The sequence below is a fragment of the Eleginops maclovinus genome, chromosome 19 (genome assembly GCF_036324505.1).
Source record: "Eleginops maclovinus isolate JMC-PN-2008 ecotype Puerto Natales chromosome 19, JC_Emac_rtc_rv5, whole genome shotgun sequence".
In the NCBI taxonomy this organism is placed as follows: domain Eukaryota; kingdom Metazoa; phylum Chordata; class Actinopteri; order Perciformes; family Eleginopidae; genus Eleginops; species Eleginops maclovinus.
In genome coordinates, this window is record NC_086367.1 from 25,195,403 (window position 1) to 25,211,354 (window position 15,952).

At 43.8% G+C, this 15,952-nt stretch overlaps 1 protein-coding gene across 3 annotated transcripts; it reads left to right on the forward strand.

Moving 5' to 3' along the window:
• Positions 1–1,694: 1,694 nt before the first annotated feature.
• Positions 1,695–8,853, forward strand: snx6 (sorting nexin 6). 3 transcript variants are annotated; one of them, XM_063908499.1, is made up of 15 exons: positions 1,695–1,752; positions 2,871–2,929; positions 3,089–3,139; positions 3,791–3,895; positions 3,984–4,094; positions 4,208–4,329; positions 4,425–4,548; positions 4,790–4,885; positions 5,003–5,111; positions 5,216–5,291; positions 5,374–5,413; positions 5,491–5,577; positions 5,668–5,827; positions 7,947–8,032; positions 8,166–8,853. In XM_063908499.1, the coding sequence occupies exons 2-15, from the start codon at positions 2,924–2,926 to the stop codon at positions 8,217–8,219; spliced, it is 1,227 nt and encodes a 408-aa protein (XP_063764569.1). In that variant the 5' UTR covers positions 1,695–1,752; positions 2,871–2,923; the 3' UTR covers positions 8,220–8,853. The 3 variants fall into 3 exon arrangements, with proteins under 3 accessions (XP_063764569.1, XP_063764570.1, XP_063764571.1); XM_063908500.1 differs by lacking the exon at positions 1,695–1,752 and adding an exon at positions 1,951–2,333; XM_063908501.1 differs by lacking the exon at positions 1,695–1,752 and having other exon boundaries at positions 2,868–2,929; positions 3,092–3,139.
• The last annotated feature ends 7,099 nt before the right edge of the window (positions 8,854–15,952 follow it).

The following is a 15,952-nucleotide window of genomic DNA, read 5'->3' on the forward strand; positions in this document are numbered from 1 at the left end:
ATTTATTTAAAAAAAACATTAAGTCTGGTTTTGGTCCAGGAGGAGAACGTTCATTTGTTTAACATCAACAGAATAGTCGTAGAAATTGAGAAAAAAAGTTAAAATTGTCAGAAAATGAATTCAAAATAAAGTTTAAATGTTGAGAATAAAATTATGGCAAGAAAGAGTTTAAATGGCAAGAAAAAAGGGAAATTCTTTCAAAATAACCCAAAACATTACCTTAATTTTTGACATTTTGACAGTGTGTCTCCCTCCTGCCTGCACTGTGACACAGACTGATTTATAAAGATGAGAGTTTAAACTGAGACAAGGTTTATGAAGATGAGAGTTTAAACTGAGACGAGGTTTATAAAGATGAGAGTTTAAACTGAGACGAGGTTTATAAAGATGAGAGTTTAAACTGAGACAAGGTTTATGAAGATGAGAGTTTAAACTGAGATGAGGTTTATAAAGATGAGAGTTTAAACTGAGATGAGGTTTATGAAGATGAGAGTTTAAACTGAGATGAGGTTTATAAAGATGAGAGTTTAAACTGAGACGAGGTTTATAAAGATGAGAGTTTAAACTGAGATGAGGTTTATGAAGATGAGAGTTTAAACTGAGATGAGGTTTATAAAGATGAGAGTTTAAACTGAGACGAGGTTTATAAAGATGAGAGTTTAAACTGAGACGAGGTTTATAAAGATGAGAGTTTAAACTGAGACGAGGTTTATAAAGATGAGAGTTTAAACTGAGACAAGGTTTATAAAGATGAGAGTTTAAACTGAGACGAGGTTTATAAAGATGAGAGTTTAAACTGAGACGAGGTTTATAAAGATGAGAGTTTAAACTGAGATGAGGTTTATGAAGATGTTACTCACAAGTTTAAACTGGAGATCTGCTGGGACTCAGAGGAGCATAATGTGACTGCAGAATATAAACATGACTCAGCAGAAAGAAAGCTGCAGAATCTGACCCCAGAGCTATTCCTGGATCACAGAGATTCAGCCCACACAAGGACAGACTGACAGAAACAGACAGACACCATCAGTCCACACAAGGACAGACAGAAACACACAGACAGCCAGGTACACCATCAGTCCACACCAGGACAGAAAGACAGACAGAAACTGTATTCATTTCCTCTGGTAGTCTGCTATTTGTATGCATCATCTTAACAAATGTATTTATTACTTGATCAAATCAGAAACCCACTGAGACCAGCCTGCTATCTGTGTGCTGCAAAGCTCCATTCAGAATAAGGTGAATTATATAAATACTGCTGCTTAAATGGACAAACATACGCCCTAAATACAACTTTTAATAACTGTCCTGAGCCAGATGGAGCAGCCCTTGAATTCGTCAAACAGTGATGAAAAAAATGACCATAAATAATCTGACTTTATGTCACAGTTTAGTCGGATCAAGCCGAAAACTCACAAACTGCCAGTAATGTTTAACGGCAAACTACATCTGGGTAATTTAACTCTCGCCACAGAGCTCCATTCAGAAACGGCTGAACTATATAAATACTGCTATTAACTGTACAATAAACCATTCTAAAGACCCTTGAAAACTTTGTCGGAACCCAGCGGAGCTTCTCTTGATTTCGGCAAACACTGAAGAACAAAATGTGTGGAAATTATCATAGTTTAGAAGATTTCCTGAAGAAAAATCAGCAACGGTTAGCTACATCCGGGTAACTTGACAATTGCCACAGAGCTCCATTCAGAAACGGGTGAATTGTATAGAAATACTGCTGATTACTGGACGGTAAGTATCCGTAAATATAACTTATTAGTACTTTTCTGAACCCAACGGAGCTTTTTTGTATTTATTCAGCAAACAGTGAAGACCGCAATATCTGAAAATCTTCAAAGTTTAGATGATTTCCTGAAGAAAAGTCAATAACGTTCAGTAACGGTTTACGTAACATCCGGGTAACTTGACACATTCCACAGAGCTCCATTTGGAAAGAGTGAATTATATAAATACTGCTGCCTACCGGACGGGAAATATGCGTCAATTTAACTTGTAAGAACTTTTCTGAACCAGCGGGAGCTGCTGTTCAATTCGGCCATCACTGAAGAACAAAATGTCTGAAGCAAATCACCGTTTTTAAGATTTCCTGAAGACAAGTTACTAACTTTCAGTAACGGTTAACGTTAAAACACATCCAGGCAAATGTGTTTTTTCAGAAGGTTTGGTTTGGTTTGGCGGAGGAAACAGAAAATCGTGTTCCTTTTTACAGACTTAAGGAAAGTAAAGGACTTTAAATACAGCCGAAAACACCTGCCTGTCATCCTGCTGTAACCTGATATTTAATGGACAGAAAGTCAAGACAAATCACAGAGGTATAAAGAGTTTAAATAAAGGTTTTCCTCTAAAAACCGAGTTCTAACTTTCTCCATTCGCAATAGATTTTAGGTGTGCAGTTTCTGAGGGAGTCTTAACGTGCAAATAATGTTCTATAGACAACATTTTAGGATCCGAAGTGGAAAAAATCACGAGTTTAAAATGGGAGTTCGACCAATGTCACTATAGTTTTCTTAAAATATTTTTCAGTCAGTGTTTTAATGTGTTTTATTTTTGCACCAAAAACACCAGGACAAATTCCTTGTATGTATTAACCTACTTGGGATTCTTTAACACGACGCATAAGAACCCTCTTGACGTAGATTTTTTTTGTACAATTCATTTTATTTAAGGGAAATTTCATATTCATAAAAAAACGGTCTGAATCCAAACATAATTTAGAACATGTTTACCATAACCAACACAATTAGGTAGCACTTATGAACAAACGTTATGTATAAAAAGTAACACTTATATTTTGTGTTTTTAACTAATATTAATCTGAAGCCTTTTCCGGTTTTCCTTCATGACGTTAGCCGGTCCGTCGTGACGTCACATCGCTTCCGGTCTCCACCCGTATTCAGCAGCCATGATGGTGGGTTCTGCGCTCTGTTGTTCCCTCTGTTATTATATCCTCTATCAGCCCGGTGCCGGAGCCCCGTTGCCCCCGGTGATCCCCGGGCTCTGCGGGCTCCGGTCAGTTGTCAGTCCGTTTGTGTGTCGGTAATTAACCTCTGTGTCCGTCTCTCTGCAGCAGGAAGGGCTGGACGACGGACCTGACTTTCTCTCCGAGGAGGACCGAGGGGTGAGCGACACCTGGAATATACCTGTCTGTCTGTTAACCTGTCTCTCTGTCTGTCTGTTAGCCTGTCTGTTATACCTGTCTGTGTCTCTGTGCTGAAGGTTCTACCTAGCTTTAGCTCCTGTTTGGTAGCCAGGTTAGCTCCCTGCTAACGTTAGCTCCCTGCTAACTGCAGCTCCAGGCTGTGGGTCAGTCCCCTGTCCTCAAGCCCCTCAAACTGAGCCCGAGCCCGAGTCCGGACTCCGAGCCGGACTGAAGGCCGTTAGCTCCTCGGCTAACTGAGCTAACAGGGGCTAACGGCCTGTTTCAGGTCATTACTGTGTTGTTAGTGAGGGAGTCACATGACACACACACACACACACACACACGTCAGGTGAGTAGGAACTGATGGTCCTCTGCATTTCTGGTCTGAGGACTGATGTCTCAGTCATTATTCACTCTGAACTCTAAGGTATTATATATAATTTACTGTAAGTTATAAACAAAACAACAACAAATCCTGAACTGTAAAGCAAATGAATCCTCAAAGAAAGACCCACATGATTCTAAACATTAATATATATATAGTTTTCTCTCTGTGGTATCAGCAGGAAGTGAGTAAGAACAGACAGGTTCCATGTGTGTTGCATTATGGGATGTGTGGTTTCTCTGCAGCCGCGGGCGGTGAACGTGGATCTTCAGACTGACGCCACGCTGCAGGTGGACATCTCCGACGCTCTGAGTGAGAGAGACAAGGTCAAGTTCACCGTGCACACCAAGGTGAGCGAGAGAGTCTCCCTTCTGGGATCAATGCCGAGAGAACGGTTGCTGTTGTTGATGATGTCATGATGTACTTCTTGTCTCTCAGAGCACGCTCCCTAACTTCAAGCAGAACGAGTTCTCGGTGGTCCGCCAGCATGAGGAGTTCATCTGGCTGCACGACTCCTTCGTGGAGAACGAGGAGTATGCAGGATACATTGTGAGCGCACACACACACACACACACACACACACACACACACACACACACACACACACACACACACACACACACTAGCTGTTCCCCTGTCTAATTACTGATGCTTGGCTGCAGATCCCCCCTGCCCCCCCCAGACCGGACTTCGATGCGTCCCGAGAGAAGCTGCAGAAGCTAGGGGAGGGAGAGGGCTCCATGACCAAGGAGGAGTTCACCAAGATGAAGCAGGAGCTGGAGGCGTGAGTCCCTCAGAGACATGTTCAGATATACCCCCCCCCCTGTCTGTACCCTGCTGTGGAGCTGAGTGTCTGAGCGCTGCCCGGCTGTGTTTCAGAGAGTACCTGGCCATCTTTAAGAAGACGGTGGCCATGCACGAAGTGTTCCTGTGTCGAGTGGCAGCGCATCCCGTCCTCCGCAAAGACCTCAACTTCCACGTCTTCCTGGAGTACAACCAGGACGTGAGTCTGTGTGAACTCAGCTGCTGCACACAACAAAAATAACAACACATCTTCAGAATTCTGTTCATTTAGGTTTGTTAAATAACAAGAACTAAAGGGGATCTAAGGCAGAGCCCTGCGGTACTTTCCACAGCAGAAATTAGCTAACAGAACCTGAAGAGAGCCTTCTGCTCTAGGGACCATCCTTGTTGTTGTTGTGGTGGTTGTTGTTGTTGTGTGACCCCTCCTCCCTCTCCTTCAGCTGAGTGTCAGGGGGAAGAACAAGAAGGAGAAGCTGGAGGACTTCTTTAAGAACGTGGTGAAGTCAGCAGACGGCGTTCTGGTGGCCGGAGTGAAGGTGAGCCTCACCTGAGCGTTAGGCTCCGCCTGTTGCCAGGTGTCCTCAACTAAGCATTAGGTCCCCCCCCCCTCCCATTCTGCTGTCACTCACATGTCCTCTGCTTCTGTCCTGCAGCAGGACGTGGACGACTTCTTTGAGCACGAGAAGACGTTCCTGCTGGAGTACCACAACCGAGTGAAGGACGCCTCGGCCAAATCCGACAGGATGATCCGCTCACACAAAAGTAAGAATTACAGTCACGCTCCGTCTGAAACCCGAGCCCAGTCTGGGTTCAGACGGAGATGTTCTGGAACATCGTGTGTGTTCTAACGTCTTGGTGTGTGTCAGACGCTGCAGACGACATCAACAGAATCGCCTCCTCTCTCTACACGTTAGGAACGCAGGACTCCACCGACCTCTGCAAGTATGATCACACGCCGACCCACTCCCAATACGTCTTCATTTTATCATCTGTTCATTACATCACTTCCTGTCTCCTGGTGCAGGTTCTTCCTCAAAGTGTCGGAGCTGTTTGAGAAGACCAGGGTGAGTGTAGATCACCTGCTCAGGTGTTTCAGAAAGACTTGTGATCTGGATCAGACGGGGAATGTTTGTTTCTGCAGAAAATCGAGTCTCGCGTTGCAGCTGATGAAGACCTGAAACTGGCCGACCTGCTGAAGTACTACTTGAGGGAGTCGCAGGCTGCTAAGGTTCGTTCACACACAGGGTCCGTCTCCGAAAGCTGTCCTCCTGTCTGCGGCTCATTGGTTCCTACTAAATCTGTTATGTTGGTTCTGCAGGACCTGCTGTACCGGAGGAGCCGGGCTCTGGTGGATTATGAGAACGCTAACAAGGCTCTGGATAAAGCCCGGGCCAAGAACAGAGACGTCCTGCAGGCCGAGACCAGCCAGCAGCTCTGCTGCCACAAGTTCGAGAAGATCTCAGAATCCGCCAAGCAGGGTACAAGAGGTCCTTCATACACCTGAGACCCACTATACTACAATACTCTGAGACAATACTCTGATGCACACTATACTACAATACTCTGAGACACACTATACTACAATACTCTGAGACAATACTCTGATGCACACTATACTACAATACTCTGAGACACACTATACTACAATACTCTGAGACAATACTCTGATGCACACTATACTACAATACTCTGAGACACACTATACTACAATACTCTGAGACACACTATACTACAATACTCTGATACACACTATACTACAATACTCTGATACAATACTCTGATACCCACTATACTACAATTTTCTGAGACCCACTATACTACAATACTCTGAGACAATACTCTGATACACACTATACTACAATACTCTGATACACACTATACTACAATACTCTGATACACACTATACTACAATACTCTGAGACACACTATACTACAATACTCTGAGACACACTATACTACAATACTCTGAGACACACTATACTACAATACTCTGATACATACTATACTACAATACTCTGAGACAATACTCTGAGACACACTATACTACAATTTTCTGAGACACACTATACTACAATACTCTGAGACCCACTATACTACAATACTCTGAGACAATACTCTGATACACACTATACTACAATACTCTGATACACACTATACTACAATACTCTGAGACACACTATACTACAATACTCTGAGACACACTATACTACAATTTTCTGAGACACACTATACTACAATACTCTGATACAATACTCTGAGACACACTATACTACAATACTCTGAGACACACTATACTACAATACTCTGATACACACTATACTACAATACTCTGATACAATACTCTGAGACACACTATACTACAATACTCTGAGACACACTATACTACAATACTCTGAGACACACTATACTACAATACTCTGATACAATACTCCGAGACACACTATACTACAATACTCTGATACACACTATACTACAATACTCTGAGACAATACTCTGAGACACACTATACTACAATACTCTGAGACACACTATACTACAATACTCTGAGACACACTATACTACAATACTCTGAGACACACTATACTACAATACTCTGATACAATACTCTGAGACACACTATACTACAATACTCTGAGACACACTATACTACAATACTCCGAGACACACTATACTACAATACTCTGAGACACACTATACTACAATACTCTGAGACACACTATACTACAATACTCTGAGACACACTATACTACAATACTCTGATACACACTATACTACAATACTCTGATACAATACTCCGAGACACACTATACTACAATACTCTGATACAATACTCTGAGACACACTATACTACAATACTCTGAGACACACTATACTACAATACTCTGATACACACTATACTACAATACTCTGAGACACACTATACTACAATACTCTGAGACACACTATACTACAATACTCTGATACACACTATACTACAATACTCTGATACAATACTCCGAGACACACTATACTACAATACTCCGAGACACACAATACTACAATACTCTGAGACACACAATACTACAATACTCTGAGACACACAATACTACAATACTCTGAGACACACAATACTACAATACTCTGAGACACACTATACTACAATACTCTGATACAATATTCCGAGACACACTATACTACAATACTCTGAGACACACTATACTACAATACTCTGATACAATACTCCGAGACACACTATACTACAATACTGAGACACACTATACTACAATACTGAGACACACTATACTACAATACTGAAACACACTATGCTACAATACTCAGACACACTATGCTACAATACTCTTGATACAATACTCTGAGACACACTATACTACAATACTGAGACACACTATACTACAATACTCTGAGACACACTATACTACAATAGTCTGATACAATACTCTTGAGACACACTATACTACAATACTCTGAGACACACTATGCTACAATACTCTGAGACACACTATACTCTTTATACTTGATGGTATCTGATGGTGTGTTGATCACTGCCCCCCCTCCCCAGTGGTATGTGTTTACGTGTGGCTTATGTGTTGTGCTCAGAGCTAATAGACTTCAAGACGAGGCGAGTGTCAGCGTTCAGGAAGAACCTGGTGGAGCTGGCTGAGCTGGAGCTCAAACACGCTAAGGTAAGCCCCTGCTCCTGGTGACCCCTCCTGGTGACCCCTCCTGGTGACTGTAGCAGTGAAGATGTCAGAGATAGTGTACTGGAACCAGCAGCTTTATAACACTGGTGCTGGTTTAACTGGTGTGTGTTTGCAGGGGAACCTCCAGCTGCTGCAGAGCTGTATGGGCATCCTGAAGGGAAACGCCTAACTGCCCCCCCACTCCATCAGGACACGCTCCCTCCACACGCCCTGCCCACCATCAGCTGAGTCAGGGCAGCGCCACAGAATTGTGGAGCAGAGAGAGGGAACAGGAAGTCCCCCTCCTCCTCCTCTTCCTCAGAGGGAGGTCTCTCTGCACAGTTTTGACAACAAGGGTTCATCAGTGTAAATAAAGTCACATGACATCCACCGGTTACACCCAGGTAAACAGCTTCCTGTAGTGAGGTGAAGCAGCTCCACTGCAGGCTGTTAGCTCTTATTAGCCAGCTACGCTAATCCTGTTAGCAAAGCCACGACATCAATTTGTTCGCCTTCTCTGTTGTTGTTTTGCTAATGTTAAGGTGCTAACAACGTTAGCTCATCAGCACTGTGTGAGGGTATCTTGCTGTCCCCTGGTGTGACGGGTGGAGGCCTCGGCGGTCCTCAGAGGAGCCGGGAGGTTTTATGTTTTTATTCAGACCGTCTCATCCCCTCTGTCGCTCAGACACTAACCCCCTGCTCAGCGTTTTAAACTCTGTAAATTATAACTAACTACTTTTGATGTCATGTCTCTCTGGTTCCACTGCTTTAAAAATAAGATGTTTTCCATGGATTTAAAAATAAATACATGTATTTAAATAAGACTGTGTGTGTGTGTGTGTGTGTGTGTGTGTGTGTGTGTGTGTGTGTGTGTGTGTGTAATATTTCACTTTCAATAAATTCAATATTTTTTATTTATTTTTCAGAATAAACACAGTTTTAAAATCTGGTGGCACATTATGAATTAGTGTAAATCTTTAAAAACGCTTTAAGACTTCAGTTAAAAATAAACATTATAGTTCATATTGTTTTGGTAGTAAATCCTTTAACCCTTGTGTGGTGTTCATATTGTTACTCAGCCAGTGTTTGTGGGTCTGGTGGACCCGTAGCATTTTGTGGTTTTTAATGCCTCACAATCAAGCACTTTATGTTAGAATACTCAACAGATGTTTACTTAATCCCAATTACAAGCAGTATAAACAGTATATATGGTTAAAATTTGCCCTTTAACTTTGTTCGATCACATTTATAACTTATTATTTAAAACGTAATAAAGAAAATCAAGATATGAGTGGAAACAAATTTACAAGTGAAGCAAGGTTTTTCAAAACAATTGACTTTTATTTCTTTGAACTCAAGAAATGTAACCCATTCAGGTGCACAACACAAGCTGAACACATAGAGTAAACATACCAGTCAAGACAACACATCAGCCCCATTGAACACATGGCCTTTAGCCAGTACCCTATACAACACATGAGGGGCAGAGTTTTACTGTGTGTGTGTTGCAGATATACTTTTTGCACTTGATGCATGTATATTGTGTTTTTCTGTCCATCTTGGGTCCGCACACTTTGCACCGCTTCTTCTTGTTGCTGGTGTTCACAACCTAGAATAATGAAAAGATCAGGAATTTTTCTAACACCTCTCTCTCTCTCACAAGACATGAGTGCCAGACATGTACTGCAACAGCATCACACACTTACTTCAGCTTCTGCAGATTGTGGTTCTGTAGGTTGGGTGGATAGGGCACCAGCATTCTCCTCCTGAATCCTCCTCACGATGGCTGCAGAGGCTGGGGTTCTGGGGACATGTTGTCTTTCCTCGATTTGTGGTCTCACCAATGCCTTTCCCAGATCCTCAAGAAAGAGCCGTCTCTTCTGGAGCTTCCCTCTGTTCCACTCTGGGTTCAGTGCCATCCAAATGACAAAGGCGTTGTTTGCTGAGATGTCCAACATGTCAAAGAATATCACCAGTGGCCAGCGTAGAGTCCTCCGTTTGCAGCTGTAGGCCGTCACCAGCTTGTCCATGTTGTCTACTCCTCCTTTTGTGGCATTATAATCCATGACGATCTCTGGTTTGTGATGTTCCTGGTCACAGATTCTTCCATCCCCGTGCAGTGTACTCATGAGTACCACATTCCTGCCTTTCTTTGGCACATAGGATACCAGGGATGTTTCAGCCGTGTAGGCCAACTTGGAAGACTTGACAGGCCTGTTCTTTGAAGTCAGCAGTTGGGGTGGGAGCTCTGACTTGTTTTTCCGTATTGCTCCCACCATGGTCAGCTTCCTCTTTAGGAGCTCCTGTCCCAGCTTGTGCGAGGTATAAAAATTGTCGCATGTGATGTTGTGTCCACTGAGTCCCTGAGACATGTCCAGGACAACTCTCATTCCTTGGTTTTTTCTTCTATTAGCCCTGGGTCCAGTGGACCCGGACATCTTATATGTAATAAAAATGTGTAGGGGGGGTGTACGGTGTGTGGTCATTAAAAATGTGTTCTGATATATGTTCTTCACAGAAAATGAGCCAAAGCCAGTGAGTCTGAAAAGTTCATTAATTGTATAATTTTTCTTTTAATAAAAAATGAAAACGGGTCCCCCAGACCCGAACACCACACAAGGGTTAATCAACCATAATGTGTGATTATGGTTTTTGTTGTTCAGGAGGAGAAATATGATTAGATTTATATTACTGTTATTTAACGAGGGTTTTTTCAATCAATTAATCAAAGTGTATTTCTAAAGCCTAATCTCTCAGTCTCAGGCTCACAGTTTAGGGGCCTCATTTATAAACGTGGCGTACGCCCAAAAGATGGCGTACGCCAATTTCTAAGCAATCTTTGCGATTTATAAAAACCAAACTTTGCGGGAGATGTGCGGTCCTCCACGCACACTCCCGCCTGCGTACTCACAAAACCGGGAGAGGTGAGAAACTGCGACAGCGTTGGCAGAAGGAAGAATGGAGGGAACGTGAAATAACACCATCTAAATATTACGTTTCAGATATGAAGAATTCATCTGCAAAATGAACAAACGCCTGTTTGAGACTCCGGAGTGCATACAGAAACAAAACCAGTAGCGGTTTTGGGCATGGGCGAAGCGGGCATCATATCACGGTGTGGGGAATTGGCAAATTGGCGCCCCCTGCATCTGCAGGCGCCCTTGCTTGCTGAGGAGGGGAAAGGGGAGGGGGCGCGGCCGCGGTTGACAGTTCACCTCTGGGTCTCCCAAATGGAACGGACAAGGGGGGGAACGGGGGATCCACTGAATAGAGCAATGTCACTGTCACACCTCGACTTTCTTCCAAATATCGCACATTTCATTCCTAAGATTATAATTACAGGCCTTTAATTCCTACACGTTTTGTTTGTCTGAATTGTGTGCTTTGATTGATTCTTGAAAAGTAACTTTGTCTTTCAGTTACATTACATTCTTATAATACAAAATTGCTGGAAAAAAAACTTTGTGAACACATTACAAAGGACGGTCCTTTTCCCACACCTCACGGGTTGCAATCTGTCTTTTGTATTTCTGAAATATTTCTTTTAGATAAATTGAACAGAAAGACTGAGCCTGTCTCCAGCTCCACCTTAAGACGGAGGACCCGTGTAGACGTAGATAAATGACTTAAACAAATTAGGGATGACTGCAGAAATTTGACTGACTTTCAAATGACAGCAGAGAGGGACCTTGGAGATGTCAGTGGAGAGTTTTTTGAAGAAAGTCTAAATTGCACAGACAATCCAGCTTGTTCAGACATTGCAACTGGAGTAGTCTTTAGTGAGGAGGAAGGTAGGGTGGAAGTAGATGCAGACAAAATTCAGACATCTGATTCAGAACATTCTGATGATGAACTCTGTGAGACATTTTCACTCTCTGACAGCATTTCCAACTGGGCCCTACACGTTGGCATTTCTTTGGTTGCTTTGACAGTACTATAGGGCTTACTTTGCATTTGCCATCCTGATCTTCCAAAGGATGCCAGCATCCTCCTTAGGACTAAGACAAAATACTCAATTCTTGAAAGGGCTGGGGCACAGTACCACTATTTTGGTATTCTGCCATCACTTAGAAATATAATGGCAGACAGTTTCCCTTTGAAGTTGCAAATAACCATAGATGGACTTCCTCTGTTCAAGAGCTCTAGTCTGCAACGGTGGCCCATCCTTGGTCTGCTACTGAGTGTTCCTATGAAAGAACCAGCAGTGATAGGTGTATGAGCCATATTCATTTTGCATTATTTCATGTAATTTTGCCCTTTACCACTAGGGGGCTGTATTTGCTGTGTGGCTCAGCTGACCTGGGGTCAGCCCAGTTAGGCCATTTAACCGAGGGAAACCCAGACAGGCGTTGCTGATTTGGGAAGCAAACTGTTTTTCGTGGGTTAGGGTTAGGGTTAGGGTGTGCCTTTGTGGTTTTTGATGTGGTGAGCAATGCGGTTTCTTGTTCTGGTTACATGTATTATGAGTTAAAGTATTTCAGCTGTATGATATATGAAGGAAAATAAACCTGCGAGATAATCACTGAACTTTACGCTTTGCTATGTTCAAGTGCACTGGGCGCACGTCTAACTAAATCCTCCATATAAGCAACCAGTACCAGACTTCGTTGAGGACTTACTCAGTACAATAGCTTTGTTCTGTGGACCAAAGAAACCCAGCTCAGCAAAAGAGTTCCTTGGAGATTTTGTTACTGAGCTGCAAGAGCTTGAAAAAGGTTTTGATTTAGAGGGTAAGAAATTGAAGCTCAAGCTGGACACAGTCATTTGTGACACACCAGCCAGGTCCTTTGTTAAAAACACGAAGAACCACAATGGATACAATGGTTGTGACAAATGTATGCAGCCTGGAAAATACATTAACAGACGCATGACATACCCATGCACAGACTATGCTCTAAAGACAGACGAATCATTTGAAAGCATGATTGATGAAAGTCATCATCATGAGGGGCCACATCCATTCCATGGCAGCAGTTTTGTGTAGGGCTGAAACGATTCCTCGAGTAACTCGAATAGCTTGATTACTAAAATTCCTCAATGCAAATTCTCTGTGTTTCTATAGGATGATCATTAGTGGGACAACGCTTTGTTGATTTACGACCCAGAGCCGTTGAAAGAGACGGCTCTGACGACTGACGTAACGTAGACACAAACGTAATTAGACGGCGCGAAAGTCAAAATGGCGGAATTAAAAAACAGCGAGCAGCAAACGGAAGAGACGGGAACAAGAAAAAGAAAAAAATTGTCAAAAGTTTGGGATCATGGCCCCGGCCGTGGCGCAACTGGCTGGGGCACCTGCACCGTACGCCGGCGACCCGGGTTCGATTCCCGACCCGTGGTCCTTTCTGGATCCCACCCCAACTTTCTCTCCCACTTTCCTGTCACTCTCCACTGTCCTATCCGATTAAAGGCAAAAAGCCCCCCAAAAACATATCTTTAAAAAAAGAGAAAAAGTTTGGGATCATTACAAACCGAAAAGAGGAGGACACTGTGTACAGCGTATCCATTGCAAAACTGAACTTGCGTACCACAACAGTACGTCTTCCATGCTTCAGCGTCTGAACAGAAGGCATCCAGCCCACGTTAGCATTAAACGTAAATAAATCATTATCTAGTTTGCTAGTTGGGATAAAGGATGGTAAAGACTGTACATTAATTATGGTTGTATGTAATGGCTAGTTCAGAACGTAAATCAATGGTGGCCACAGGTTATGATGTTCTTAAGTTAGCTCAAATCCGCTCAAGAAAATAAGCAGGAAATATGATGCTGCTGTCAATTTGTGAAAGCCTGAGCTCCATTCATGTGATTACTTTCTCTCTCTCTCTTCAGTTATGCATAAAATAGCCCAGAAAGCAAGTTCGCTTCGCTGAGAAAGAGAGAGAGATTGCACAAATTATCAATACAGCAGGTATAGGCCTATTCAGTCTAGTTCCACTGCAATGCGTTACAACACAGTCAATAAATGTACATTTGCCAGTCTTATGAACTTACAGTATGATATTCAGGCCTAGTAATAAATATAAATATGTATTATTTCTCCTTTTCCCCCCAGTAAATCACAGTCGTATGGACAGCTTCATGCGGACAGCTGCATCATGTTCAACTGAGGAGGCAGCTGAGTTTACAGACAGCATTTTGAACATGATTGTCACAGACATGCGCCCGCTGTCCATGGTGGAGGATGAGGGCTTTCAGAAGATGATTTCCACTTTCAATCGCAGGTACACCCTTCCCTTGAGAACTTATTTCATGAAAATGATGGAGAAAAAGTATGAAGAAATCAAAGGCAAGTTAAAGAACATCATAAAGGAGAGTGACAGCATATCTGGGGGTGACTTGTCATTTACTTGGGGAGGATTGGGAAATGGAGTCCCACAGCCTGACAACGATGCCCCTTGAAGAGAGACACACTGCAATGGCTTGTGAATGTTATTGCCAAATTCGACATTCCACCACAGAAAATCAAAGCTGCCAATTTTGTAGCAGCGGTGAAGATTTTGGCCGAAAAGCATGGATGGGCATCAGTTCGATGTGCAGGTCACACCCTGAACTTGGTTGTGCAAAGGGCTCTGAAGAACCACCCAGGTATCTCCAAGTGTGTGGCTGCTGCAAGATGCCTTGTCGAACATTTTAAGAGGAGTGAGCTGGCATGCACCAAGCTAAAGGATAAGTAGCACCAAATGGGCACACCGCAACACATGCTGGTGCAAGATGTAAGTACTCGCTGGAACAGCACTTATCACTTATCCAGGCTGCTGGAACAAAGATGGCCATTGACTGCTACACTCTCTGACCCAGCAGTGACTCAGAGAGGAAAACACAACGACCCTGATCGCAAGCCTGAACACTGGAACCTGATTGAGGAGCTGAGCCAGGCCCTTGAGCCATTTGATGGAGCTACAGTGTTTCTGAGTGGGCAACAATATGTTATCCTCTCTGCACTTCCACAGCTAGTGCAAACCCTTAAGAAGTCCCTACAGAGTTCAGCTTTTGAGACTGCACCAGTCAAGTCATACAAGGCTCATGTGGCAGAGCAGATCACAGCAAGATGGCAAGGACTGTTTTTGTCTCAACCTGTATCTCCAAACATAGTCCTAATTGTGGCTGCTCTGGATCCCAGGTTTAGAAAACTTAAGTTCTTGCCGGCCGAAGAAGCATTCAAGGTACAAAGCACAGTACAAACCATGGCACTTGCTGCCAAAAAGGAAGCAAGGCAGCTCAACAAAAATTAAAATGGAGCCTCCAGTACACAAGGCGACCCAGTAACGCATGCCAAGGGTGCAACATCGTTCATCAACAAAATACTGGAATCATCATCAGACTCCAGCACCAGTGATGAAGAGGATGAGGAGCAGCAGTTAAACCAAACTTTGCAGAAGGAGGTCTTGATGTATTTCCGAGAACATCCACTGTCTAAGAAGGAGAATCTGCTGTTATGGTGGAAAACAAATGCAGTGCACTCTCCAACGCTGGCAAAGTCCTTTCTGTGCATTCCAGCAACATCAACGCCATCAGAGCGTCTGTTTTCTGCAGCAGGAAACATTGCATCAGAGCGCAGGGCAAGGTCGGTGGCGGGTCGGCGGGAGGTCGCGGGAGGTCAACAGGAGGTTGGCGGGAGGTCTGCGGCAGGTTGGCGGAAGGTCGGCGGGAGGTCCGCGGCAGGTCGGCGGAAGGTCTTCGGCAGGTCAGCGGCAGGTTGGCGGAAGGTCGGCGGGAGGTCCGCGGCAGGTCGGCGGAAGGTCTTTGGCAGGTCGGCGGCAGGTTGGCGGAAGGTCGGCGGGAGGTCCGCGGCAGGTCTTCGGCAGGTTGGCGGGAGGTCCGCGGCAGAAAGGCGGAAGGTCTTCGGCAGGTCAGCGGCAGGTTGGCGGCGAGAGGTCGGCGGGAGGTCCGCGGCAGGTTGGCGGGAGGTCTGCGGCAGGTTG